The sequence below is a fragment of the Mastomys coucha genome, unplaced genomic scaffold, assembly GCF_008632895.1.
Source record: "Mastomys coucha isolate ucsf_1 unplaced genomic scaffold, UCSF_Mcou_1 pScaffold18, whole genome shotgun sequence".
Lineage (NCBI taxonomy): Eukaryota > Metazoa > Chordata > Mammalia > Rodentia > Muridae > Mastomys > Mastomys coucha.
The window spans coordinates 20,505,034-20,532,040 of record NW_022196900.1 but is presented as its reverse complement, the minus strand read 5'-3'; the positions used below and the strand labels follow the sequence as shown (position 1 = coordinate 20,532,040).

Below are 27,007 nucleotides of genomic sequence, written 5' to 3'. Positions count from 1 at the left end.
TCACCCCCTTCTGTCACTCCGCTGTATCCTGAGTTTCACCAGACACATTTCTATGGACTTGCTCTAGACAACGTGCTTTATTTTAAGTCCTTACATAAAAGGCACTTTTTCAGTGAGTTCTTTTTTGTTTTTCAAAACAGGGTCTCACTATGTATTCCTGGCTGCCCTGGATCTCACTAAGTAGACCAAGCTGGCCTCAAATTCAGAGATCTACTGGCCTCTGCCTGCTAAGTGCTTGGCTCAGTGAGTTCTTTTTTGGCTAACTCTTATCTCAAATGTCAAGCCCTAAGCCTGAAATATCTCTTATCCCTCTTCTCTGCTATTTTCTCTTAAACATCTATCTCTTATAAGTTCTTTTATCTTGTTTGATCTCTCTGCCCTACTCAAATTAACATTTTTATAAAGGCAGATGGTTTTGTCTTTACTCATTTCATAGGACCAAGGAAAGTACCCAACATTCAGCCTAATAAATATTTTCTGCTCTGCATGGATTCTATCATAACTACTCAATTCTACACAGTAGCACAGAAGCAACCACAGTGTGGGGCATGGTCGCACACTGTAAGCCCAGGATTTGGAAAGTGGGGGCAGGAAGAATGCAAACTCTAGGCCAGTATGAACTACATAACAAATTGATGTCTATCCTGGACTAAGTAACAAGACTCAAACAAACAAACAAACAAACAGGTAACCACAGACAACAAATGGTTTGGGGATATCAGCTTTATATGTATATCTTTTTTCTATCCTTTATATTAGAATTACTAAACTAGTATGATTGCATTTATTTATAATTTCCTGTCATGTCCAAAGGAAACTACACTTCCCCCAATTTCTGGAACCTATTCTACTCCAAGCAAAGGAGCCATTTCGAATGGCTGGCTATCTGTGGAGCCTATTAGCATACCACAGAGCATGCTGGTCTCCAGGCTCACCCAGTCTCTCACTGTGTACCTGTGACTCCTCTCAGCTCTTCTTGCCCCATCATCAACCCTAAAAGCTTCTCTAGCTCATGGGTTTTCTCTCTATTTCTCATCCCCTTATAAATCTACTACTTTAGCTACACTCTCTTCTTTTCCTCTCCTGCCCCTCTCTGTGTCTTCCTCTCTTGATCTACAACCACACCCATGGCCCCATCTAGTCTGTTGGCCATATTCAGTTTACTATTTTCTCTCTGCTCTGAACTCTTCCAAATGCCTCTGGCTGGACTCTCCTTCAAACATACCTTGGAGCAGCCATGTCCTCAGTTTGTACATCTGGTGCCAAAACTCTCAATTTATACACTGTCAAATTGCTTTCTAAAGGAAATCAAGGAATACAGCGACTAGAACCTCCTTGTGGGGTGTGAACTCTAAAACTTGGAGAACTAGTAGTATCCACAGAAGGTGAATACATACACACATACACACATTCAACACATGCAAGACAAATTAAATTTAAAAATAAATAAGCAACACAATGTCTAAAGATATCAACTCTTGGCCAGGTGGTGGTGGTGCACACCTTTAAACCCAGAACTAAGGAGGCAGAGGCAAGTAGAGCTCTGTGAATTCAAGGCCAGAAAGGTCTACAGAGCCGGTTCCAGGACAGCCAGGGCTACACAGAGAAACCCTGTCTCAACCCAAAAAAAGATATCAATTCTTTATTATATCATGACATCATTTCCCTGATTGTTCCTTCTTTAAAAGGAACAATCCTATATATATGGATGGATCTACAGTGCTAGGAATGACACTGAGGGGCCTTGTGCATGATAGGGAATACTCTACAGCACTGAGCTAACCCCCCAGATGCAACTGTTTTCTTAAAATAGCAAAATTTAAGGATTTATCAAATTGATCTTTGTATTGGCAAACCTTTCTCAAAACTATTATCTAGAACCCCATATTGTTGCTTTTACATGTAAGGAAATATTTATTTCTCAGATCATGAGTATACTCTTAAGAAGACAGATATGGGCTGGGGAAATGGCTCAGTTGGTAAAGTACCTGCCTTGCATTGCGCAAAGACCTGCATTTGAGCCCCAGAAACAACATCTCAAAAAACAAACAAAAAACTGGGAGAAGGTGGTGGATTTCTATGAGTTTGAGGCTAGCCTGATCTACATAGTAAGACTCTGTCTGAAAGAAAGAAAGAAAGAGAGAGAGAGAGAAAGAAAGAAAGAAAGGAAAAAAGGGAAGAAGGAAGGAAGGCGGGCAGGAAGGCAGGAAAGAAGGAAGGAAGGAAGGAAGGAAGGAAGGAAGGAAGGAAGGAAGGAAGGACAGAAGGAAGGGGGAGGCACGGGAGGGAAGAAAAAGAGAAGGAAAGAAAAAAACAACAACAAAATGCTGGGCACAGGCATAAGCAGACAGGTGGATCCTTGCATCTTGTCTTAGTCACTATGAAGACACCATGACCAAGGCAATTCTTCTGAAAGAAAGCAGGCCCAATTAAATGTGTCTCTAGTCCCAAGTCTCAATGTCTTCTATATTCCGCCAACAAACAGCACAGACAGCAATATCCCGTTCTCTGGTATCAACCTCTGTCTTGATCACTGTTCTATTCCTGTGAAGAGACACCACTATGAAGAAAACTCTTACAAAGGAAAGCATTTAACTGTGGGCTTGCTTACTGTCTCAGAGGTTTAATCCATTATCATCAGGGTGGGGAGTGTGATTGTAAGCAAACAGACATAGTGCTGGAGTAGCAGCCAAGAGTTCTACACCCAGATCTGCAGGCAGCAGAAAGAGAAATCAAGACTGGGTTTGGTGTGGCCTTCTGAAACCTCAAAGCCCCACCAACAGTGACACACTTCCTTCAACATGGCCATCCCTACTCCAACAAGACTACACCTAACCTATATGAGCTTATGGGGCCATTCTTATTCAAATCACCCCTGGTATGGTTGGCCAGCCAGTTTAGTTTACTTGCAGGCCATTGAGTGACCCTTTCTCAAAACAAGAAAAAGATAGTGAACAGTGCTTATGGTATCCAGAGTTATCTATCCTCTGATCGCCAACATGCACATACATCCATGTTCAACTCTCATCAATGTGACATATACACAAAGCTCATATTTGAGCGTCTAACAGCAAAAAAAATGACCTGAAAAAAGGAAAGCAACAAGGCAAATTTATAAAATTATTACTACTTTTTTTTAAGGCAAGATCTCCTTATGCAGCCTCAAAGCTGGCCTCCAGCTAGAAATCCCCCTGCCTCACTGTCCCTGGTGCTGGCATTACAGGCATGTGCTACCACACTTGGGTTTAAAACCAATTTTTAATATGGAAATCAATTCCTTTATGAAAGGTAGAGGTTTTATATCAATGTATACATCAATAAAGAAGTGTATATAGAAAACATACTCTGTGATAAGACTTTTGACTGCCAGAAAAAAACCACAGCCAGTTGGATAAAACGCAATTTAAGTAGGATACATACAAATCAAAAATTCATATATCAAATATGTTCACAAGTACAATATATTCATAGGCAAAATGCTATTTATAAGGCTACGCATCTTTCCTTATGTTCAAGAGAGAAGATACTTGCAAGACTAAGCAATCAGACAATGCTTATCTTTCAAGGACTGCTCTGCAGGGAGCACAGGGAGACTTCAGCTAACATTTCATAGGTACATCATCAAAGGCTAGTCAAGTAAGACTTGGATACATCAGTCAATTTAATGGGCTTGTCAGTAGTGCTGAATGATACTTTCTGGAACTGGTTGCAGAAAACAGGACTAAAGATACAAAACTTCAAAGGTAAGAAGACACTGTCCAGAGAAAAATAGAGATAATTTTAAAGGTTTCCGCTTGTTAATCTACATTTCCAAAAGCAAATAAAGGCATAACTACTTTTACTTAAACTTGGGGAAATATATTCACAAAAAGTTAAAATAGAGAACTTTCCCCACAATGTTAATTTTCACTATTTGAGAAATCCACTAATATTGAACTCCTAGTTTTCTGAAAATGGTCAGATAAAGTGAATTTCTAAACCAAAACTGACATGAAAACATTAACAAACCTGTCATTGTAAAAGAATTAAACTACCTTTAGTATTGGTTTATCATTTACATATTAGATATATGAGATACATCATTTAGATATCTAATTAGATAAATAGAAAAGCTGATCATCTAGGTAGGATCAAAAAGGGGTGTGTGTATGTGTGTATGAGTTCAGTTCTACTAATTTTAAAAGACAGAAACATGAAATTTCCAAATTTTACCCTTAACAAGACAGCCCTCATTTAAGTAAAATTGCATCAACAACCAGCCGATCAAATTGCTCACACTTCCAAGCCATCACAAAGCACCCACATTACTACACTAGTTCTGCTGCTGCCCTGATCTGAGAGAAGAACTCAAGGGGAGAGAATTTATTTTGGCTCACAGTTTAGGAGTCTGTCCACCATGGTGGAGAGGGTTTGGCGGAGCGGAGCAGAGCAGAGCAGAGCAGCACACTTCAAAGCAGCCAGGAAGCAGACAGAAGGAACAAAGGAAGAGGCCAGAGCAAGAACACACCCCCAGTGAGTCACAGCCTCCAGCAGGCTTCACTTCAAAAGTTGCCAGAACTTCCAAACAGCACCATCAGCTAAGAACCAAACACTAAACACACCTGCCTAAGGCAGACACTTCATGTTCCAGCTATAACACTGACTTAAGAGACCCTGGAGAGAAAACTATTAACACAATAGTCAACCAACCAAAAAGGACTGGGTGACACAAAGGAGGGACAGATACCAGGAAAAGCCAACCTCAGACAGTAGTAGAAAAGAGGCTACATGAAAGGCTCAGTTTATCTCCCTATGTGTTCTAACATGGTATGTAATCAGAAAATAATGAGTAAATATCTTCCTACTACTTCACAACTTTTTATAACAGAGCCTACAACCAGATCATGGACATTCCTTGCATTCGAGGTGCCCCCAATTTCTCCTTTCTTTTTACCATTTCTCCTAGGTAAAAAAAAACACACAGAAAGACACGCACACAGCCTCTGGCCTACGGCTCTGGCTATAGTCTCAGGCCAGCAGTCTCCTCGGTGTCTAAGCATTTATGAGGCTGCTATGGCAGTAAAGTTTCCTAATATCCTGTTGGCCAAAGCAGACTACTAAGGAAGGAGACAAAAATATCGATACTATGAGATGTGATTTATTTGTTGTATCAATGTAACACTTTACCATATACTGTAGTGATGGTCACTATGAAGAATCTGTTTTGGAATATTATAAATAGTGCTATGACCATTCATTCTAGTACATTTACTTTGGCGGATGTATCTCCAAGTGAAATTGCTGAACTGTAAAGTATGCAAATGTTTAATTTTTATAGATACTGCCAAACAGCTTTCCAATTTGTTCATTCCAATTTACATTCTCATACCAATATATAATTCCCACAGCAATGCAGAATTTCAGTTGCTGTATTTTCTCACAACACTTACTAAATTTTCATCTTTTTTCACTCTAGTGAGTGTACAATAATATTTCACTTTGATTTTTGAGTGGCCATATTTAAAAGTACTTCACAAGAGCAATAAGGGAAAAAATCTTGACCCATGAATGTAAGACAGCTTTCTATCCACAGCACAGCAAGCTCACTCTAAAATACAGGCATGGATAGCTTATGTAATACAAACATGAGAAGAAAGCCAAGCCATCCCATGAAAGGGAGCGTGAAGATAATGAACAAGAACTGAACAATGAAGCCAATAAAGGTTTACCACAAAATATGGTTCAAAGCAGATGCACCGTAACCCAGTATTTCAGTGTCTGTACTCTCAGCCCCTGAGAGGTACAAGGAGGAGTTAGTTGTTCAAGCCATCATTGGTTATACAGGGAGTTTACCGACAGCTTGGGTTACATGAGACAAGAAAGACACAGAGACAGAAAGAACAGTACAGCTGGGGTAGGGAGTGGAGGGACAGAGAGACACACACAAAAAAGCTAAAAACATACAATGGTTAGATGACAAAGGATACACAAAGAAAATTCAAGATAGACTAAGAAAGAAAAGGACAAAGACCAGAAACACTGAAAGGATCACTAAAGCTCAGTAGATGTATGTCATGAAAAGACGAGTAAAGGGACTAAAGGATGAGGAATAGCCAGGCACAGTGGCACACGCAAATAAAACGGAAGCAATAAAATACAATTAATACTAAAAGTTATAATAGATTAACATATTTGGGCCATATAGCAAAATACATTTTATATCTGGGAAAATTGACAAGACACAGTTAATAGAGGAAAATGCCCTTTAGGTATCTAGGCAGAGATAAAGTTGCCTGTAAGAAAATCCAAACTGGAGATAGAGTTCCATGGCACACTGCCCCCATAGGACACATGCGGCGCTGCATTCAGTCTCAGTCCTCCTGTGACAATAGTCCATTTCACCAGAATACAATGGAATAAGAGTCTACAAACTATGATTTGTAACCAATTGCAATTCACAGCCTGGCTTACCAAACAAACCCCTCTTAACAGAGTACAAACAGTGCTAGTGTGTTTACATTACATATTCCCCTGCCTGCTTCTGAGATGCTCAGTTAACAACTATAATTATGACCTGAAAAAGTAAGGTTGTTATAGCTGACCTTTCACAGGAGTCTGCACATCACTATAGTAAAGTAACATTTCTTTCTTTTTTTGGTTTTTGTTTTTTGGGTTTTTTTGTTTTTGTTTTTCGAGACAGGGTTTCTCTGTATAGCCCTAGCTGTCCTGGAACTCTCTCTGTAGACCAGGCTGGGCTTGAACTTAGAAATCCGCCTGCCTCTGCCTCCCAAGTGCTGGGATTAAAGGTGTGCGCCACCACCACCCGGCTACCTACTTTATTTTTAACCACATAGAGTTGACACATTGCTTATCTGAGCCTGGTACTCAGTGACAAAATCAGTAAGTTAAGAAGACCCAACCCACAGGGCTCCTGATGGCCACCAGCCCTGCCTCAAGGAACCCATGTACAATATAGGATCAAAAGTGCCAGCATGCTGGAAGGCACATGAATGATTCAGTGGAACATACTACTTGGACACTAAAGGTTACAAACGAGAAACAAACACTGCTGTCACACACAAAGAAATTTGATGAGATGTACAATCCTCCTGGCAATGAAGCCCAGGGAGCAACCCCAGTAGTTAGCACAAAAAACCAAACACTTCATCAGCTTCTACCTGGGCCAACTGTCCATTCCTCTGTTCAAAGCTGATGAAAGCACAGACTATGCCATACACTCTGTGATTCATTCAAATGTAAGGCTTACATCAAACTCCACACAACAGAGGCCGAACCAACAGCCCTGCTATGAGAACTTCTGTGTTTTGTAAAAGGACTGCTCTGTATTAGTTTGTTATAAAAGCAACTAGTAAAACATCTTACATTTATATTTATTTTGTATCCCACACTCTTGTCTTATTTTTTTTTCCCTCTCAAAGTCCATTCCTTAGACTGGGGAGATAGCACAAATATGAGGACCTGAGTTTAGAGCCCCAGCATCCATGTAAAAGTCAGGTACAAGGTTACATGGCTATAACGCCAATCCCTATGATGAGGCTGAGACAGGAGGATCATGGAGCACACTGCCCTGCCAACCAAACTGAATCAATAAGCTCTAGGTTCAACAAGAAATCCTACCTCAGATTAATCTCTCAAGTTCTAACCACCAGCACCTTAAAAAAGTAACTTATCTTTGGAGGTAAGGCCTTCAAAAGAAGTAATTAAGGTAAAATGAAGTATATAGGTAGTTTAATCCATATAATCCTTCAAATGATTGACATCTTTACAAAATAAAATTAAGACCTAGACAGGCAGAAGGAAACCAATTCAAGGAAACTTCAGAAGAACCCGACCATACAGAAACCCAGACCTCATGCTTCTATCATGAAGGATTAATAGAAAATAAACTCCTGTTTAAGCCACCCATAATGTAATGCTGTTTGGAAAGCTGTATAGAGGGTGGCCATGCCCCAGCAGAACAATAATTAACTGTGACTTATACATAGCAAGTTCCACAATCGAAAAAGAGGGGCTTATGGGGTTTGTTTAGAGACAAGGTTTTTCTTTTTAGCCCTGGTTGTCCCTGAACTCACTTTGTAGAGCAGAAAGAAAAAAAAAGAAAAAGAAAAGGAGAGGTCTGGTTCTCTATAAGCTTCTTGTCTTTCTTTTGCCTGTCAGCAACTGCAGTATCTTTCCTTTTCATCCTGTATCTAGGGCCACAGGAGCCAGAGTTCCAGAGGGGAGCAGGAAGGAAGAGAGGAAAGCCGGTCTCTAACTTGCAGTTCTAGGGCAAAGTTCAGACAGATCAGAAGAAAAAAACACCTACATTATAAATACATCAGTGTATGGTATAATTTTAATGTATTTTTTAGAAGTTTGTCTAATACTTTTAAGTTTTTAAAGTTCTATTTCATGTAAAGTTGCATAATTTTTTTTGAAATATACATGCTACTTCCTTCTAGGTATAAAAATATTTCTGATGTTCTACACCTTGCCCCTTTGCTCTCTGCACGATTTGTGAGTGTAAGAACACATTTCTGAAATACATTGCTGTTGTCACTTCGGCAACAACTTCTGCTACCAGCATCTCTAGTATGAGAAGACTTTGCAAAACAAATGAACACTGCTGGGGAGCTTGCCTTTCTCCAGGGAAGCCGGTTAAAACGTTGTTGGCACTGGATACAAAATAAAATCCCCAAATTTGCATTTTCACTACTTTTGCTTTCTTGACCTTTATTTGAATTTGAGACTAAGCTTTACCAAACAACAGAATTTACACAGTCACTAGCCAACCACAGTCCTCATTATGGAATCTATGCAGTACATTTGTTTCCTAGGAAACCGACCAGAGCACAGACAGAGTGCAATTTCAGACTAGCCAAAGAATTCTCCAATCACGCTGGTAAATAAAGTCCATAAATCAACTAATCAGAAGCAAACTCAAGAAGTATCACAGGACAGCTAGGCTCTGTGGAAACTTAACGCGGGAGGGGGCGGGTGGGGGTGGGGAGGAACCTGGGGGGCTTCTTCGGGAACTATGTAGATCCCTCAAGTAAATATTATGAGCAGGTTTCTTTATAAACACAAACTGCCATAAAATAAACTGTTCCAAATAAATGGCTTCTCTCCAATCTTCAGCTTCTTTATTTGACAGTATTTAGGAGGGAAAGCGTCTTGGGAGCCAGCCTCATACATCTGGTACCAGGACATTAATCCAAGAATGAGTTCTGCATGTCAGCAAGCAGCATGGGCTTGTGCTCTTAGTGCAAAATGACAAGACCTACAATGAGCAGCTCCTATCACAGCTCTCACCAGGCCACAGAGAACTGGGGGCACAATACAGGCAGGACATGGACACAACCACGACCAAAAGTCCTCAAAGGAAAGAACAAGTCCCGGGAGTCACAGGTCTCTCTCTGAAGAGCAAATCCGTTACCTCCCAGTTTTCTATTTTACTACACTAGAACCCAAAAAACAGCTAAATGGCAACTTCATTTTAAAGGCCCACTGTCACAAATTTTCTGCAAGGAGCATTTATTTGTTGTAAGGTTAAAAAAAAAATCCAAAAAGACAAAAAATTTATATGCCCTCATAGACACCAACTGACTAAAAGGAAAATAAATAAAAAATATATAAGCCACTCTGGAATGCTTCTGATTACACCACTATTAATTACACAGAAAAAAACATTAACATCGACACACCAGTCAAAAAGAAATGAAAAGACAAGGTATCTCTCAGCCAGCACCGATAAAGGCACTGATCCCAGGCATTCCCAGCACAGCCCTGGCACTGCCAACGCCTCCCCCACTTCACAGAGATGCTTTGTTTGTTTTATCGCTGCCACTGACGGTCTAATAAATACACAAACAAGCAATTCAGTTTGCTAGCCTGTCTTCTTTAGTATTTCAACCAGTGCCAAAGAGCTGCAACTCTGACGTTGTTCTAGAACTCCCCGCTCCTGCTAATAATGACAGACCCAACTCAAGACTCCTCTTTAAGCTACCCATAAGGGAGGGCGGAAAGGGTTAGGCCAGGGTGGACCAGAGCTACACACTAAGCTCAGTCCCTTTGTGTAGTTTAAATCCATTTACCTAATCTAGACCGGAAGTCACAACAAAACCTGATCAACTATGGTAGATGAAGCTGCTTCTAGACATTAAGTGTGTATAAATGTATAGTCTGATAACTTATAAAATTTCAGTATACAATATCGTTAATCTAATGTAACTGGGACAGGAATCTAGGGTAAATTTTTCTCTCGGAAAAAAGTCACTATTTTAAGCATATTAAATTCTTTTATGAAAAAATAGAGTACTTGAATAAAAGTACATTGAACTGTACTTTTTCTTAAATTTTTAACAACTTAATAGAAATTTAAGGAGCTTTCATACCATAGTATTTTTCTCTTCAAATTTAAATTTTTTTCTTTTAAGGAATCTTCCATTTTCTCCAAATGACTATTTAGTGCTCCTCAAAACTATTAAAAACAAAACCAAAAACCACTCCCAGTTAACAGTAAGACTTATGTAGGTCAATATGAATTCTCACAGTAGACAAAAATAAAGTTTCTAAAAGTGAGGAACAAACAGATTAACACAGGGCATAACCCCATACCTACATAGAAAACGTGAGTCTGTGAAATGAATTTTATGACTGCTTACTGGACTTACTTTATTATTTCATCATTTATGAACACAGCAACTGTTCACGAAGCTAGCCAGCTAATCAAATAAGAAAAATCAGAGCTACTACTACCTTCCACCTCGCAAAACACTACATCTAACATACACCAGCCCAGCCCTTGGTTTGTATGCACGGAATACATAATGGCATCGTGTGAAATAAGGAAATACCGGTGGGAAAATCACTTCTAACATCACGTTCTCTTCATCTGATATGAAAAAAAATCTCCTATCTTGAAACGGAAAACAAAGGTTTTAGCCTTCATGGAAAGACTATTATGTTTTACCCTCTAATGCAAGCCCTCCTGTAAAAGCTGTCACTACAAGACACTCCAGTTAACTGTTTAATAGGTAGACCACTCTATCAGTGATAATCCTAACGACCACGAGAAAAAAAAAAAACTTTATTCCAAAACTTCAAAACAAAAATATTTAAAAAAAAAAAATGTTCGATTTTCTCCATTTAAGTCACTGCCTGACCTTTAAAATTTTAAATTAATGACAGCCATAAGAAAACCACAAACATTTTTTGTTTGTTTGTTTGTTTGATCTGATATGTTGCTGGTCAGCTCACCCTCTGCAGGACACTAGATTTCTTGATCTATCCGATAACAAACACAAATCAATGTGCGCAGTCTCAGATTGGGGGGGAGCCTTTGGGAGAAAGCCCTCCTCCGTTAGAAACAATAAATAAGGGAGCAAAGCGCCGCACGTTCCTTTACACGCCCCACACGCACCTCCCGGTACCTCCCGACAACCAAGCTAGTCCGGCAGAGCCCCGAGGTGCCTCAGACTCTGCAACTAGCTGGGCAGACCGTTCCTCCTCCGTCCCGCCCTCCAGCCCGGCTCCGGGACGCCGGCTCACGGACAGTCCCCGCCAAGACGCCGCGGGCCGCGAACCCGTGCGCGCCGGGCTCTGCGCCCGCAGACCCCTCCGCCCCTAGCGCCCTCCCGCCTCGCTGGCCCAGAGCAGACAAAAGGAAGGTTCCGAGGGTCACAGCGCGGCCGCCCACACACAAAGAGGCCCCGCGCCCGCGTGCTCCCCAGCCCCGCGCGGGCTCTCACCCACCTGCAGGTGTCTGTGCGTCTGTCCATAGGAACGCGGACGGTGGGGCCTGCGGGAGCCCGGCGGCCCGAGCTGGACGGGGAAGGGACGGCGGCACGGAGGGCGGCAGCACCTCGGCCGGAGGCCCTGGGGCCGGAGTCGGTGAAGCGGGAGGGGCGCCCCGCGGGCCGCGCGGCGGCTGACGGCGGTGGTGCGGTGGGGGCGCGGGCGCCAGCCTGGCTCGGCCACCGGCGCGCGCCGCTCCGTGCGCCCCGGGCTCCGCGCGCCCGGCTTGGAGCGCGGGGGCGGGGCCGCGTGGGGCGGGGCGGGGCCGGAGAGGGGCGGGGCGGGGGCTCGGACCCCGGCTCCAGCCGGCACCGGAAGCGCTCCTCGGGCGCCGGGACCTACAGGAAGTGTGTAGCGACGCCCGCGGAAGGTACTCGACCCGCGGCGCTCGCTCCCCGAAGGGGGCGCGGGCCAAGCTCCTGCCTCCGACGAGCGCAGCCCCAGCCGGCGGAGCTCGGCCCCCCGCCGCTTCGACAGGTACAGGACCCACGGTTTCTGCCACTTTCCGCGCCTGTCGGCTGTCCTGGTCTCCACGCAGTTCAGCCTAAACCCGGGGAGTAAGCAAAGCTTGCTTGATCGCTTGAGAGGTGTGTGACACCTCGGCAGAGTTGTGCCCGGTGGCCTGGGACCCACAGTGTACCCGCGCCGCATCACACCCACACACCTGTAATAAACTGGAATTCTCAGGGGGAAAAATGTTGCAAGGTGTTAAAGATTCTACAAGGCTTAATAATTTAACTTCACGGCTGGACCGCAGCCAAATTATCTTGGGCTTTTTTTAGTGCCTTTGGAAGCCATTTATTGCCTACCTATCAAACTTAATACCCTCATGACCTTTAATAATGTCTTTTTAGCAGTGGCTAGAGAGACAGCTCAGTGGTTAAGAGCACTGGCTGCTCTTCCAGAACACCAAGTTTGGTTCCCAGCAGTAGCTCACAACAGCCTGGAGTTCAGGCCCCGCAGTACTGACACAGTGTTGCACAGACATACATGCAGGCAAAACAACCATTAATAATAATAACAACAACAAAACGTCCATTAATAATAATAGTAATAGTAATAATAAAAAGAAGAGAGAAGAAAAGTATTGTCAGCTGACAGCTAGCTTCCACCGAGTCAAAAGCTACAAATCTCATCAGTACCTGAAACCTGTAAGTTTGGCCCACTTTGCTGTAATCCACCAACCTGCAAGGCCCTGCCATTTGATAAATGTATGCATTTTATGACTTTCTTTCTTCTGTAACTGATTTTTAAAAAGCTAATGTAACCGCTTCCTCAGTCCAGCATTTCTTTCAGGGCAATCTGAATCCATGTTGCTGGGTCATCATTCGTGTTTGGCTCAAGAATAGACTCACTGAGCTCAGAGCTGTACTTTCAAGTCGACACATTCATCCCACCTCAGGAGCTAAAACTCTGAGTGGTACTCTAGTACACCAGGGACTGAAAGCTACCTACACAGCATGGCACTACTGAGACAAGGCTACATGTTCTTTTAAAAAAAAAAAAAAAAAAAAAAACCTTTTCATAGCACCTACCAGATAAGTTTGCGCCAAGCACTTAGTAGGTTGTTAATTCAGTTAGTCCTAGGAACCCTACAAAACTGGTGCTCTTAACTATTCTATAGAAAATTTGGTACAAGTTTTAATTGTTTTTATGTGTGTGGGTGTTCTGCCTACATGAATATCTCTGTACCAGAGATGCCCTGGATACCCTCCCAGGGCAGTAGAGGGTATCAAATGCCCTGGAACTGTAATTACAGATGGTTGTGAGCTTCCTTGTGGGTGTTGGGAATCAAACCCAGGTCCTCTGGAAGAGCAACTAGTGATCCTAACCACTGAGCCATCTCTCCAGACCCACATTTTTAAGTACATACTGAGAAGTGATATTGCAGTTCATAAGATGATTGTAGTTTTAGTTTTCAGAAACTGAGGCTTAGAGCAACTAAGAAATCTTGAGTATATAGTTCGTTGTTGGAGCTCAGTTCATCTGCTGGCTCCAGACTCCTTTTCTCCTCCCAGCACTGAGCCCTTTCCAAAACATGTATAATGGTAGGAAGTCATACTTAGAAATAACCTGATTAGCCTAAGGTACTATCCACATCTTGATCTCACCCCTCCTGTGATAGGAAATCTCACTCATTCCTACTGAGGTAGGTAAGAGATGAGAATGTGACAGATTGTAAACTAAGGATCCAAGATCATCCCTGGCATATCAGATGACTTCAGTTGCCACATTAGTCAGTTCTTTCCTGCACAGCAACTTCCACCAGCCCCTCACAATCTTGAGGTGTTTAGGGCTGATACTCTTTTTTTTTTTTTTTTTTTTTTTAGTTTATTTATTTTATGTATGTGAGTATATTCTGTCTTCAAACATATCTCAAGAGGGCATCAAATCCTGTTACAGATAGTCATGAGCCATCATGTAGTTGCTGGAGATTGAACTTGGGACCTTTGGACAAGTCGGCAGTGCCCTTAACCACTGACCCATCTCTCCAGCCTGATTTTTTTTTTTTAAGTATTTTAGCTGGGCGGTTGTGGCACACGCCTTTAATCCCAGCACTTGGGAGGTAGAGGCAGGTAGATTTCTGAGTTCGAGGCCAGCCTGGTCTACAGAGTGAGTTCCAGAGCAGCCAGGGCTATACAGAGGAACCCTGTCTCAAAGAACAAAACAAACAAAAAGTATTTTATTTTACATGTATTTTGCCTGTGTATGTCTATGTACCATATGCAGGATGGCCCACTGAGGTCAGAAAAGGCACTGGAACTGGAGTTCGAGACCTTTGTGAGCTGCCGTGTTGGTGCTGGGAGTCAAACCTGAGTCCTCCCCACAGCTGAACCACCTTCCCAACCCCCCAAGCTGATGGCAGTCTTAAACATTCTCCTATGAGCTAAATAAAAACATGTAAATACTTTGACCCAGTGAAATCTACTTGAAGTAAAGCAAAAGGCCTTTCATAGTTAATTGCTACGGCTTCCTAAAATGTACTCCAGTGGAGAAATTGGAATCCTTTTGTGTTGCTGATATGAGAAGGTGCAGCCACTATGCAAAACAAAATGGAAGACCCTCAGAAGACAAAAATTTAAAGTATAAGATCTTGAAGAGGTCAGCTCAGGAACTTTAGAAAATTCCACCAGACCCCTCCCCTCCTGGAATCAAAAGGTCATAACACACACACACACACACACCTATCTCAAACAAAACACAATAAAACAAAAATGTGCCAAGGACCAACCTTGGCTAGGTCTGAGTTCCTGGCAGAGGGAGTGTCTGGAAGCAGTGAAAAGAAAAGACTGGAATTCAGATCATGGGTCCGAGATGGTGGCCTACGTTCAACTGAGCTAGATGGCTTTCCAGACTGCTCTCTCTATATATAATCTGCTCTGCTCTGGACACCTTTTCTTGCTATTCAAAAAAAACTAAAAAACAAAAAAACCGTCTCTGGTTGAGACAGCTAGCTTTCTGCTTTGTTAGTAAATAATTCTAAAAGCTCTCTGGAAAAAAAAAGGAAACAAAAGAAAAAAAAGAAAACAAATAAAAGCTCTCTGGATAGCTCAATGGGTTTTCTGACCAAAGTAAGAAAAACTACTATTAAAAAAAAAATTCTTGGTTTTCTGATTTTGATTTTAGAAAAAATTCTAAAAGAGCTATGTTTGCTCTTCAGACAGCCTTCTCTGGATAGCTGCTAGAAAACATTCTAAACATTTGGCAGATCTCTAAGTAATTCTTAGGATTTCTGACCAAAGTTCTGTTAGAAAAAAAAATCAAAAGACTTATGAAAATTCTAAACAAGTTGTATTCAATCTCCATGGATTTTCCAACTAAAATCAGAAATCCTGTTAGAAAAAAATTATTGGCCTGGAAAGATGGCTCAGCGGTTAAGAGCACGGACTGCTCTTGCAGAGGCCCAGGAGTTCAATTTCTAGCAACCACGTGGTGGCTCACAACCATCTGTAATGGGCATCCAAGGCTGTCCTCTGGTGTGTCTGAAAACAGTGACACTGTACCTATATACATGAAGTAAATAAATACATCTTTAAAAAAAAATTCCCCGGGCAGTGGTGGTACACACCTTTTTTTTTTTTTTTTTTTTTTTTTTTTTTTTGGTTTTTTGGTTTTTTCGAGACAGGGTTTCTCTGTATAGCCCTGGCTGTGCTGGAACTCACTCTGTAGACCAGGCTGACCTGGAACTCAGAAATCCGCCTGCCTCTGCCTCCCAGGTGCTGGAATTAAAGGCGTGCACCACCACCACCCAGCAGTGGCACACACCTTTAATCCCAGCACCTGGGAGGCAGAGGCAGGTAGATCTCTGTGAGTCCAAGGTCAACTGATCTACAGCGGGAGTTCCAGGACAGCCAGGGCTATACAGAGAAACCCTGTCTCGAAAAACAAAACAAAACAAACAAAACAAAACAAAAAAGTCATTCTAGAGGGCTGGAAAGATGGCTCAATAGTTAAGAGCACTGACTGCTCTTCTAAAGGTCCTGAGTTCAATTCCCAGCAACCACATGGTGGCTTACAACCATCTGCAATGTAGTCTGATGCCTTCTTCTGGTGTCTCTGAAGACAACTACAGTGTATTCATATACATAAAATAAATAAATCATTATATGGCTGGAGAGATGGCTCAGCAGGTAAGAGCACTGACTGCTCTTCCGAAGGTCCTGAGTTCAAATGCCAGCAACCACATGGTGGCTCACAACTATCCATAAAGAGATGACGCCCTCTTCTGGTGTGTCTGAAGACAGCTACTTACACATACTTACATATAATAATAAAAAATCATTATTAAAAAATAGTCATTCTATATGCCAGTTTGCCCCAAAGAACTTGTGGGTTCCTTACCTGCAAAACAAGCAACAAGAAACCAGACAATGAAAAGAAACTGCTACAGGAAACATTGTAAAACAGATATCTTTAGCTGTCTGGTGGTGCTGGATAGTTTTATGTATGTCAACTTCACACAAGCTGGGGTCATCTAAGAGGAGGTAGCCTCAATTGAGATAATGCTTCCATAAGACCTGGCTGTAGGCAAGCTTGTAAGAAATTTTCTTAATTAGTGATTGATGTGGGAAGGTCCAGCTACTATAGTGGTGCCATCCCTGGACAGGTGGTCCCAAGTTCTGGAGGAAAGCAGGCTGAGCAAGCCATGGGGAGCAAGCCAGAAAGCAGCACTTCTCCATGGCCTCTGCATCATCATCAGCTCCTGCCTCCAGATTTCTGCCCTGCATGAGTTCCTGTCCTGACTTCCTTTAATGATAAACTGTGATATGGAAATATAAGCCAAATAAGTGCTTTACTCCCACAACTTGCTTTTGGTGTTTCATCACAGCAGTAGTAACCCTAAATAAGACACTACTAGAAAGAGTTATTAAATAGGAAGCTGGTCCTGATTCAACACCTCAGTGTCTCAACTGAGGCTGTTCATGAACCAGATTGTCTTGAGCAAAATCAGATCAAATTGGTCCCACCCACAACTAAGTCTTGAACTACTTCCATCCCTGGTTGATGAAGTTCCAATATTCTGTCTGCAAAAAATAAATCTTTGGTGGAGGGGCTTTTTAAAAAAATTTTAATACATAATACCTGGCATCACATATATGATCAAAAAAAAAAGAATAAAGTCCAAAATGGAAAGGACAGTCAAAGCATATACATATGTCTCAAATGTCCTGATCAATAGATAGACCCTTAGAATAGCTGTGATTAATATGACCAGGTCATACATGACAGAATGGAGGATTTTAGTACACATTAGGATTTTAAAATAACCAAATAGAATCCACTGGGGACATATAAACCAAAACCACAATAGGATGATGTGATAGTTTGAATATGCTTGGCCCAGGGAGTAGCACCATTTGAAGATGTGGCCTTGTTGGGGTAGGTGTGTCACTGTAGGTTTTAATACCTTAGTCCTAGCTACCTGAAAGCCAGTCTTCTCCTAGCAGCCTTCAGATAAAGATGTAGAACTCCCAGATCCTCCTGTACCATGCCTGCCTGCATGCTGCCATGCTGCTACCTTGATAATAATGGACAGAACCTATGAACCCATAAGCCAGCCCCAATTAAATGTTATCTGTATAAGAGTTGCCATGATCATAGTGTCTGTTCCATATTTAAAAAAAAAAAAGAAGCCGGGCGGTGGTGGCGCACGCCTTTAATCCTAGCACTTGGGAGGCAGAGGCAGGCGGATTTCTGAGTTCGAGGCTAGCCTGGTCTACAGAGTGAGTACCGGGACAGCCGGGGCTACAGAGAGAAACCCTGTCTCAAAAAACCAAAAAAAAAACAAAAAAAAAAGAAAAAGAAAAAGGAAGTCTCAAAACAGCCTGCTATAAATTCTGTCATGTGATTACTAAAGTTCACTCTTATGAAGAGCATTTTAATGAAAAGGAGCAAGCTGAGAAAGAAAAAATACATATGGTTTAAGTATTAAAGGGACACTAGGAAGTAGAATGGAGCTGAATCCTATATTCTAGGAGACAACAGATTAAGGAAGTGGGACTTTGGGGCATGATCCTACCCAGCTAAATTTAGGTTCAGGCAGGGTTGTACACAACTTTAATTCCAGGAAACAAAGCCAAGCAGATCTCTGAATTCAAGGCCAGCCTGGGACAGAGCAAGTTCTAGGTGAAGAAAAGCTTAAGTACAAGTGTGGTGGTCCACACCTTTAATCCTAGTATTCAGGAGACAGAGCCATGCAGATCTCTGAGTTCAAGGACAATCTACAGAGCAAATTCCCTGACAGCCAAGTTTAGGCAGTGAAGGAGTTGGAAAACAGAAAGCTGGTAATAGAATAAGGGGGCCATGTTCCAGCCCCAGCAAGGAACAGAACCTGGCAGCTTCAGACATGTGGCTCTGGCTTTAGAATCCAGAATAGAAGGGACTACTGGGACAACTGGTGCTGGTTAGCTGAAGCTAAGAAAGCAGTGATTAAGAAGAGACCAGCAAGCTGGGCGGTGGTGGCACACGCCTTTAATCCCAGCACTTGGGAGGCAGAGGCAGGTTTGAGTTTGAGGCCAGCCTGGTCTACAGAGTGAGTTCCAGGACAGCCAGGGCTATACAGAGAAACCCTGTCTTGAAAAACCAAAAGAAGAAAAGAAGAACAAGAAGAAGAAGAAGAAGAACAAGAACAAGAAGAAGAAGAAGAACAAGAACAAGAACAACAAGAAGAACAAGAACAAGAAGAACAAGAACAAGAAGAACAAGAACAACAACAAGAAGAACAAGAACAAGAACAAGAAGAAGAAGAAGAAGAAGAAGAAGAAGAAGAAGAAGAAGAAGAAGAAGAAGAAGAAGAAGAAGAAGAAGAAGAAGAAGAAGGAGGAGGAGACCAGCATCACTGAGGTGAAATCTTCTGGGAAGTATTTTCTGAGAGAACAAAACTGTGTTCCAGAGATAGCCAAGGTTGTACCCCATGTTGCAGCTGGACTTGGTAATGTGTAAAGAGTCACTCAGGTGGTACTGGTTTTGAAGGCATGAAGGGGTTATAAAGAGCCACTGAGGCTTGGCACTGTAAGAGGCCATGGAAGGCCACTGGTGAAGGCACAGCTTCAGTTGTAATTGATGGCCCAGGACTGAAGGGATCATGCAAAGGAGTTGAGGCTTAGCACCATGAAGAGAGCCTATGAGAATATATTGGTGAAGCCTAGTTGCAGGAGAAGACCCCAAAGTATTGGAAATGCCAATACTATAGCATGACCATCAAGAACAACAGCAGTGGTGGAATGGAGTCAACCAGAGCCTATAGTGCTACAGAGTGCAGAGCTGGAGATGTGACCCAAGCCCTTTGGAGGAGCCCAGATGATGATGTGTGAATCCCAGACATTGGAACAAGAAGCTATAACACTAAAGTTGCCTTGGAGATCCCAAGATGTTAAAGATGACAGAGCTGTGGTCTATCTGCTGAGGGAAGCTGCTATCAGGCAGTGGAACCAGCCCAGGAGAGAGAACTTTGTTCTAGTCAACAAAGATGAAAAAGGAGTGGAGATCTGAAGACTCCTTTGACATCAGACATGAAGATGCAGCATTTAAAGTTTGCCCAACTGGTTTCCTGTATTGCTTTGGGGATTGCTGATAAGTGATTGGATGGATCATAGAAGAGACTTTGAAATTTGAACTTTTAACATTGTTGAGACTTCTAGAGATTGTGGGGACTTTGAAAGTTGAACTAGATCTATTTTTTATTATGCTGTGGCTAGGTATGGCCCCCATAAACCCATGTGTTTGAACAAGCCTTTGAGGGCCAGGGAGTGGAATGTGGTAGTTTGAATATACTTGGGTCAAGGAGTAGCACTGTTTGGAGGTGTGTCCTTGTTGGAGTAGGTATGTCACTGTGGATGTAGGTGTTAATACCTCAGTCCTAGCAGCCTTCAGGTGAAGGTGTACAACTCTCAGCTCCTCCTGCCATGCTCCTGCCTTGAAGATAACAGACTGAACCGCTGAACATGCAAGCCCTCCCAAATTAAATTTTTTTTTTTATAAGAGTTGCCTTGGTCATGGTGTCTGTTCACAGCAGTAAATCCCTAAGACAGATGGCAAGTGTGCATCCAGAAAGATGAATATGACAAAGGCAGGAAACACTCTCTAATAAAGATGTGAGTAGGAGAATTCCACTTTGGTGCTAGTGGAATTGAAGGGTACTATGCACTTTGGAAATGGCAATTCTGCCAAAGGTTAAGTAAAATTACCATACAGAACTTCTAGGTATATAACCAAGAAAAATGAAAATATATCAGCACAAATAATTTAAATGAACATTCACAGGCAGCATTATTCATAATAGCCCCAAACTTAGAAAAACTCAAATGTCCATCAATCTGTATAATTTAGTTGGCAGTAAACAGGAATGAAGTAATGTTCCTTGTGATTTTGTTTTTGTTTTGTTTTGTTTTACTGTAATCTACAATAGTGACTTTCTAGAGCCATGACCAAAAGTTAGATTCAGGATCCAAAATGAATAAAGCACAGACTTTTTTTTTTTCTCAGATCTCAAGAAAGTTGGAGGTGTTGACAAGAGGCTAACAGATCTGGAGAGAGCAGGACACTTAACTAGTGGGCAAAAAAGAGGCAGAAAGAAATGAAATTGGGGCTGAAGAGATAGCTCAGTGGTGGCTCTTACTGTTCCTGCAAAAGACCTAGGATTGGTTCCAGCACCCACATGGTGACTCATAACCATCTGTAACTTGTTCTAGGAACCTGATGTCCTCTTCTGACCTCCATGAGCACCAAGCACATACATGGTACACATATATACAGCACTCATAAACATAAAATTAAATAATTTTTAAAAGGAAATTAAATCTTTGGTACTGTGTTTGTTCATTAGGTCCACCCACAGGTTGCAGATTGGGTCGTTTTTGAAAACATTAGCAAAGAGATTTTTTTTCCCAAGACTCTGATGGTGTTCTAGTAGATTTGTTGTTTTTGTTTTAATTGTGGTTAATAGCTGTCAAGTATGTTTGGTTTGAGTCACAGGTATGAAAAACAAGTGGACTATATCATCAACCAATGTAGCAGAATTTTAGCAGAGCCATTATACCCAGCATGAATTCCTGCGTGAGAAGAAAAGGTTTGAGTCGGCCAAAGGTGACAGAGTACAACAGGATTTCAAGTGCATGTCAATGAAACAAATGTATCAAAATTTGATATCTATATGGCATGAATAAACCTCGGGAATACTACCAAGTGAAGGAAGCCTATCAGGAAAGTGATGAGTGTGACTTTCCACATATGTCCAGAACAGGCAAGTCAGGAGCAAGAGGAAGTTGCATAGAACTGAAATCCTTTGTTGATGGGAGACATACTAAAGTGCATGTATGGGGAAGGGTGATAAAAACATTCTGACTGGGGCCTGCAAGATGGCTCAGTATGTGAAGGTTTGACGACCTTAGTTCAATCCTGAGGACCCACATGGTAGAAAGTGAGAACTGATTCCCACAAGTGGTTCCCTGACTCCACACAGGATACAAAAGAAAGAAGGGATGGAGGGAGAGGAAAAGGTAATTTTTTTTTTTTTTGGTTTTTCAAGACAGGGTTTCTCTGTGTAGCCCTGGCTGTCCTGGTACTCACTCTGTAGACCAGGCTGGCCTCGAACTCAGAAATCCGCCTGCCTCTGCCTCCCAAGTGCTGGGATTAAAGGCGTGCACCACCACCCGCCCGGTTCATTGTGATGATGGTTGCTTAACTCTGGGAAGAAAAACATTGTATTATACATTTAGTGAATAAATTATAGAGTGATTTATGTATTAAATAAAATTGGTTTTGTTTTGTATTGTTCAATATTTGAGACAGGTCTTTATTCCTCAAGTTGGGGAATCCAAATCCATTTTTTTTTTTTTTTGTTTTGAGACAGGGTTCCTCTGTGTAGCCCTGCCTGTCCTGGAACTCACTCTGTAGACCAGGCTGGCCTCGAACTCAGAAATCTGCCTGCCTCTGCCTCCCAAGTGCTGGGATTAAAGGCATGCGCCACTACTGCCTAGCGGGGAAATCCATTCTTACCATTAGTATTCATTAGTATACATTGGCAGGTCAGTGTAATATGACGAGAAAAAGAAATAAAAAGCACATAGAATGGAAAGAAGAGATAAATTCATCTTTATTTGAAGATAACACGTTTTTAAGAAGCTGCTAAGGTAATGAGTAGATCTAACTACTGTAGGGTATAAGGCATACTGACAAAGTTAATTATATTTCTGTATGTTATACTTGAAAATTCAATAAAGTCAGGCATTGTGTATCATGTCTATAATAATAGCACTAAGAAAAGCTGAGGCAAGAGGACTGACCCCAGTTTAAGGCCAATTGGGTTAACCCATTTGGAAAAAAAAGGAAAAGCTGAAAATTTTAAGATATCTAGAATAGTATCAATAATATAAATGCTTATAATAAGTTAAACAAAATTTTGCCTTCAAGTATTATGCGCTGAAGTTTATAAAACACTGCCAGGCAAAACAAAAGTCCTTTTAGAAAAAAAAAAAAAGCCAGGTGGTGGTGGAGCACATCTTTAATTGAAGCACTCAGGAGGCAGAGGCAGGTAGATCTCTGTGAGTTCGAGGTCAGCCTGGTCTACAGGGTGAGTCCCAAGCCAGTCAGGGTTACAGAAAGAAATGATACTGCAGTTTCTCACCCAACTGTCTTTGTGAAGATAAAGTAGCTTCATTTTACATACATTTTGTAAACAACTAATTTTATTGCTTAATACCAACTGGTTGTTCATGATACATACTTTTCCGCAAGAAAACAATGAATGAAATAAAGGCATAGAGGGGAAAATTGGGAAAAACCACAATATATTAGGATGCCACTTAATTAAACTTGTACTTGATTGGTTAGTTGTTTAAGTTACAATTTCAAGTCTTATAGATACAGAAATTCTACTTCTTTCCAGAACAAATTTATATGTCCTTATAAGACAGTGGGGGAGACAACAGATTTCTATCTGCTGAGCTTTTTACTTCTGAGGAGAAGAGTCAACATTGTTACTTCTTGTCCTTCACAGTCTGGAATTCATTTGGGTCATTAGCTTCTCCAGTTTGATTGCTAGGGATATGTTTCCTTTAATCTTCAACTTTCCTGACATAAATGCCATGGTTGGCTTTAATTTCCCTAAAATGAGAAATAAGACAGAGAAAGCACCGTTAGTGTCCTAAGGAATATGCTACTTGAAGAACATGGCACTCTAGGAAGAATTCCCAGAGCACAGACATGTCTACACAGCACTTCATATTACTATCTAGGGAATCTCACTTCCTGACTTGGATGTCAACAATACCATACAATACAAAAGATAATATAAGAAACAGTCAGCAGAAGGTAATGGCAAGAAGCTAAAGATGCTGCATTTATACATATACTGGTTATAGTACTAAAGAAACAGCCCCCAATAAATTCTGGTAGGCAAATACTATGTTATTTAATTTTCCAATCTCATTAAACCCTTTAACTATTTCAAGTTTAAATTCAAGAAATCAAATGGTGTAAAAATGTACAAAATATTTACAAATGATTATTAAGCTGGGCATGGCAGCATACATCTTGTAACCCCAGCACTTGGGGGGCTGAGACAGGAGGGTCATAAGTTCAAAGTCAGCCTGAGCTTAGCAGTGACATTATGTCAAGACAAACAACTAAGACCATTAAATATATAGTGTTTAGGAGCTGGGGAGATGGCTCAGTGGGTAAAGTACTTGCTGCACAGGTGTTAGGACCTCAGTGCAAATCCTCAGAGCCCAAGGAAATCTGGGCACTATAGTGCACAGCTGCAATTCTAGTGGTCCTACTTTGAGATGGGAAGCAGAGACAGCTTTCCATGGAAGCTTGTGGAAATACAGCATCACATAAACAGTAATAAACAACAAAGACACCTTGTCTAAAGCTGGAAGGTGAGGACTGACACTCAAGGCTGTCTCTGACATCTATGCATGCATAGTGGTACCTGAACATGTGTACTCATATAAACATGGAAACACATATACTAAACCTTTTTATTTTTAGTATAGTGTATGTAGGGATGGAGATTTGGCTTAGTGGTTAAGAGATCTTTCAGAAGATCTGAGTTTGTTTCCTAGCATCTATGTCCAGTGGCTCACAAATGCCCATCACTCAAGTTCCAGGGTATCTGATGATGCTTCTGGTCTCTGAGGATGCTTGTACACACATGGGCATACCCACATACAGACACAGACACACAGACACACACACACACACACACACACACACACACACACTATTTAAGAAATTATTTTTTAAGTATAGTCTTTGAAGTTCATGTTAGCATTTTTCAACCAGTTTGTAATATAAGTATTACAAACAGAATTATAGTTATGTAACCCCAGCACTTGGGAAGCAGAAGTAGGTGGCTCTGAGTTCAGGGCCAGCCTGGTCTACAGAACAAGTTCTAGGATGCCAGGGCTACACAGAGAAACCCTGTCTCCAAAAATTAGAAGAAAGAAAGAAGGAATGAAAGAAAATTGTAACAACTAACAAACAATATTTATCTATAGAAAAAAAATACCTCCCCCTCTTTTTTTACTATTAATTCAGTGTCAGTTCAATGTGGAGCACAAGGTTGATTAACAGGAAAACTGAGGCTCAAAGAGGATTTTAACTTGGCCACAGCCACACAGCTCATATGACAGTGCTTCAGGTATGCCCAGCTATCATTTACGACTTCTAACATTCTGCCACTTGAGACACTGCTCATGTCTCCTATAAGGAACAACATATGTCTGGTACATTAGTAACTTATCTCACCTCTCAGCTGTGTGACATGCAGGTTCAAAACAAAGCAAAAAATACAGAGAAAAGAAGTGATTTTTTTTTCTTTTAAGATTTATTTATTATTTCTTTATTACAAGTACACTGTAGTAGCTGTCTTCAGATGCACCAGAAGAGGGCATCAGATCTGATTACAGGTGGTTGTGAGCTACCATGTGGTTGCTGGGATTTGAACTCAGGACCTTCAGAAGGACAATCGGTGCTCTTACCCACCATCTCACCAGTCCCGAAAGGAAGTGATCTGAAGTTAATAGGAAATGCAGGTGCAGAAGAAAAAAACACCAAAATAATCCATGCTTTTGGAGATTAGTAATAATAATAAAGAAATAACAACATTGAGGCTAAAGACATGGCCCAGCCTGGTGACCTGAGTTTAATATCCAGAACCCACATAAAGGTTCAAAGAGTGAACAGAATGTACAAAGTTGTCCGCTACCTCCACGGAAGTGCCATGCATGCACACCCATGCACCTCACCACACACCTCACACACACACACACACACACACACACACACACACACACACTTCATTCCCCGCCTCACACACACTGTAAAATATTAACTCAAAATGGATCTAGACTTAAATGTATGAAGTACAATTTTAAAGTCTTAATACGAGGGGTATTGTGGGTTAAATGTAGATGTCCTCTGTAGGCTCCTATATTTGAACATCTGTTTCCCAATTTGTGGTATTGGTTAGGTATAAGAGTACAGAATTCATCAGATGTGAATCTTGCTGGAGGAAGCACACCATTTCAAGAAGGCCTTGAGAATTTACAGCCCTGTCCACTCCCGGTCCCCACCACCACCACCATGTGCAGCTGAGATGTGAGCTCTCAGCTTATGTGCACCTGCTGCCATGCCTCCCCCATGGACACTTCCTCTGGAACCATAAGGCAAATAAACTCTCCATTATGTAAGTGGCCTTGGTCATGGCATCTTATCACATTTAGCAACAGAAAAGTAACTAGCACAAGGTAAAGCTTTGTAACCTTAAGTTTGACAGGGAGTCTTGGATCCGACACTAAAAGCATACGCAACAACAAAAAGGTAACTATACTATCAAACAGTTTTAAATGTTACCTCGAAATATAGCATCAAGAAAGTGAATGAGGGGCTGGAGAGATGGCTCAGTGGTTAAGAGCACTGGCTGTTCTTCCAGAGGTTCTGAGTTCAATTCCCAGCATCCACAAGGCAGCTCACAACCATCTATATATAATGAGATCTGATGCCCTTTATGGCACACAGGTGTACATGCAGACAGAGCATTTATATACAGAAAATAAATAAATCTTTTAAAAAAAGGAAGAAAGCCGGGCGGTGGTGGCGCACGCCTTTAATCCTAGTGCTTGGGAGGCAGAGGCAGGCAGATTTCTGAGTTCTGAGTTCAAGGCCAGCCTGGTCTACGGAGTGAGTTCCAGGACAGCCAAGGCTACACAGAGAAACCCTGTCTCAAAAAACAAAACAAAACAAAACAAAACAAAAAAGGAAGAAAGTAAAAAACAGAAGTATTTGCATATAATATACCTTGAAATATAAAAATAATTCTTTAAATTCATGGACAAAACAAACTCAGTTTAAAGGAGGGAGCTAAAGAGATGCCTCAGAGCTAAGAGCACTTACTGCTCTTCTAGAAAACTTGAGTTTGCTCCCCAGCATCCACATGGGGGCTCACAACAGTCTGTAATTCCACTCCACATCAAGAGGATCTGACACCCTCCTCTGTCTTCATAGGCACTAGGCATGCAAGTGGTGCTCAGACATACATGCAAGCAAAACACCCATATACATAATACTCAAACTTGTAAAAAGAAAGACATTTCTCTAAGATATCACACAGATAACCAATAAGCACATTTTTAAAGGTTCGATACCATTAGCAATTTGGGGAAATCCAAACCAAACCTTTAAGATTCTAGTAGGAAGGTAATCTTTTTTTTTTTTTTTTTTTTTTTTT

At 41.5% G+C, this 27,007-nt stretch overlaps 2 protein-coding genes and 1 long non-coding RNA gene across 6 annotated transcripts in view; 1 reads left to right on the top strand and 2 right to left on the bottom strand.

Annotated features, from left to right (window-relative positions):
* The window catches only part of Kiaa1958 (KIAA1958 ortholog), a 135,212-nt gene extending 123,204 nt beyond the window's left edge, over nt 1–12,008 (bottom strand). For 2 of the 3 annotated variants that reach the window (XM_031377550.1, XM_031377549.1), the window contains exon 1: nt 11,734–12,008. The gene's annotated coding sequence lies outside the window, so the exon portion shown is untranslated. The remainder of the gene's footprint in view (nt 1–11,733) is intronic. The other variant, XM_031377551.1, reaches the window with a different exon arrangement.
* Nucleotides 12,009–12,122: 114 nt separating this feature from the next.
* Nucleotides 12,123–14,689, top strand: LOC116095340. The gene is made up of 2 exons (XR_004120558.1): nt 12,123–12,252; nt 14,506–14,689. It is a non-coding gene; the product is annotated as an uncharacterized LOC116095340 (long non-coding RNA).
* A 7,662-nt stretch (nt 14,690–22,351) lies between these two features.
* The window catches only part of Hsdl2 (hydroxysteroid dehydrogenase like 2), a 44,020-nt gene continuing 39,364 nt past the window's right edge, over nt 22,352–27,007 (bottom strand). For both annotated transcript variants that reach the window (XM_031377547.1, XM_031377548.1), the window contains one exon: nt 22,352–23,379. In XM_031377547.1, coding sequence (XP_031233407.1) covers nt 23,267–23,379 — 113 coding nt within the window. In that variant the 3' untranslated portion in view covers nt 22,352–23,266. The remainder of the gene's footprint in view (nt 23,380–27,007) is intronic.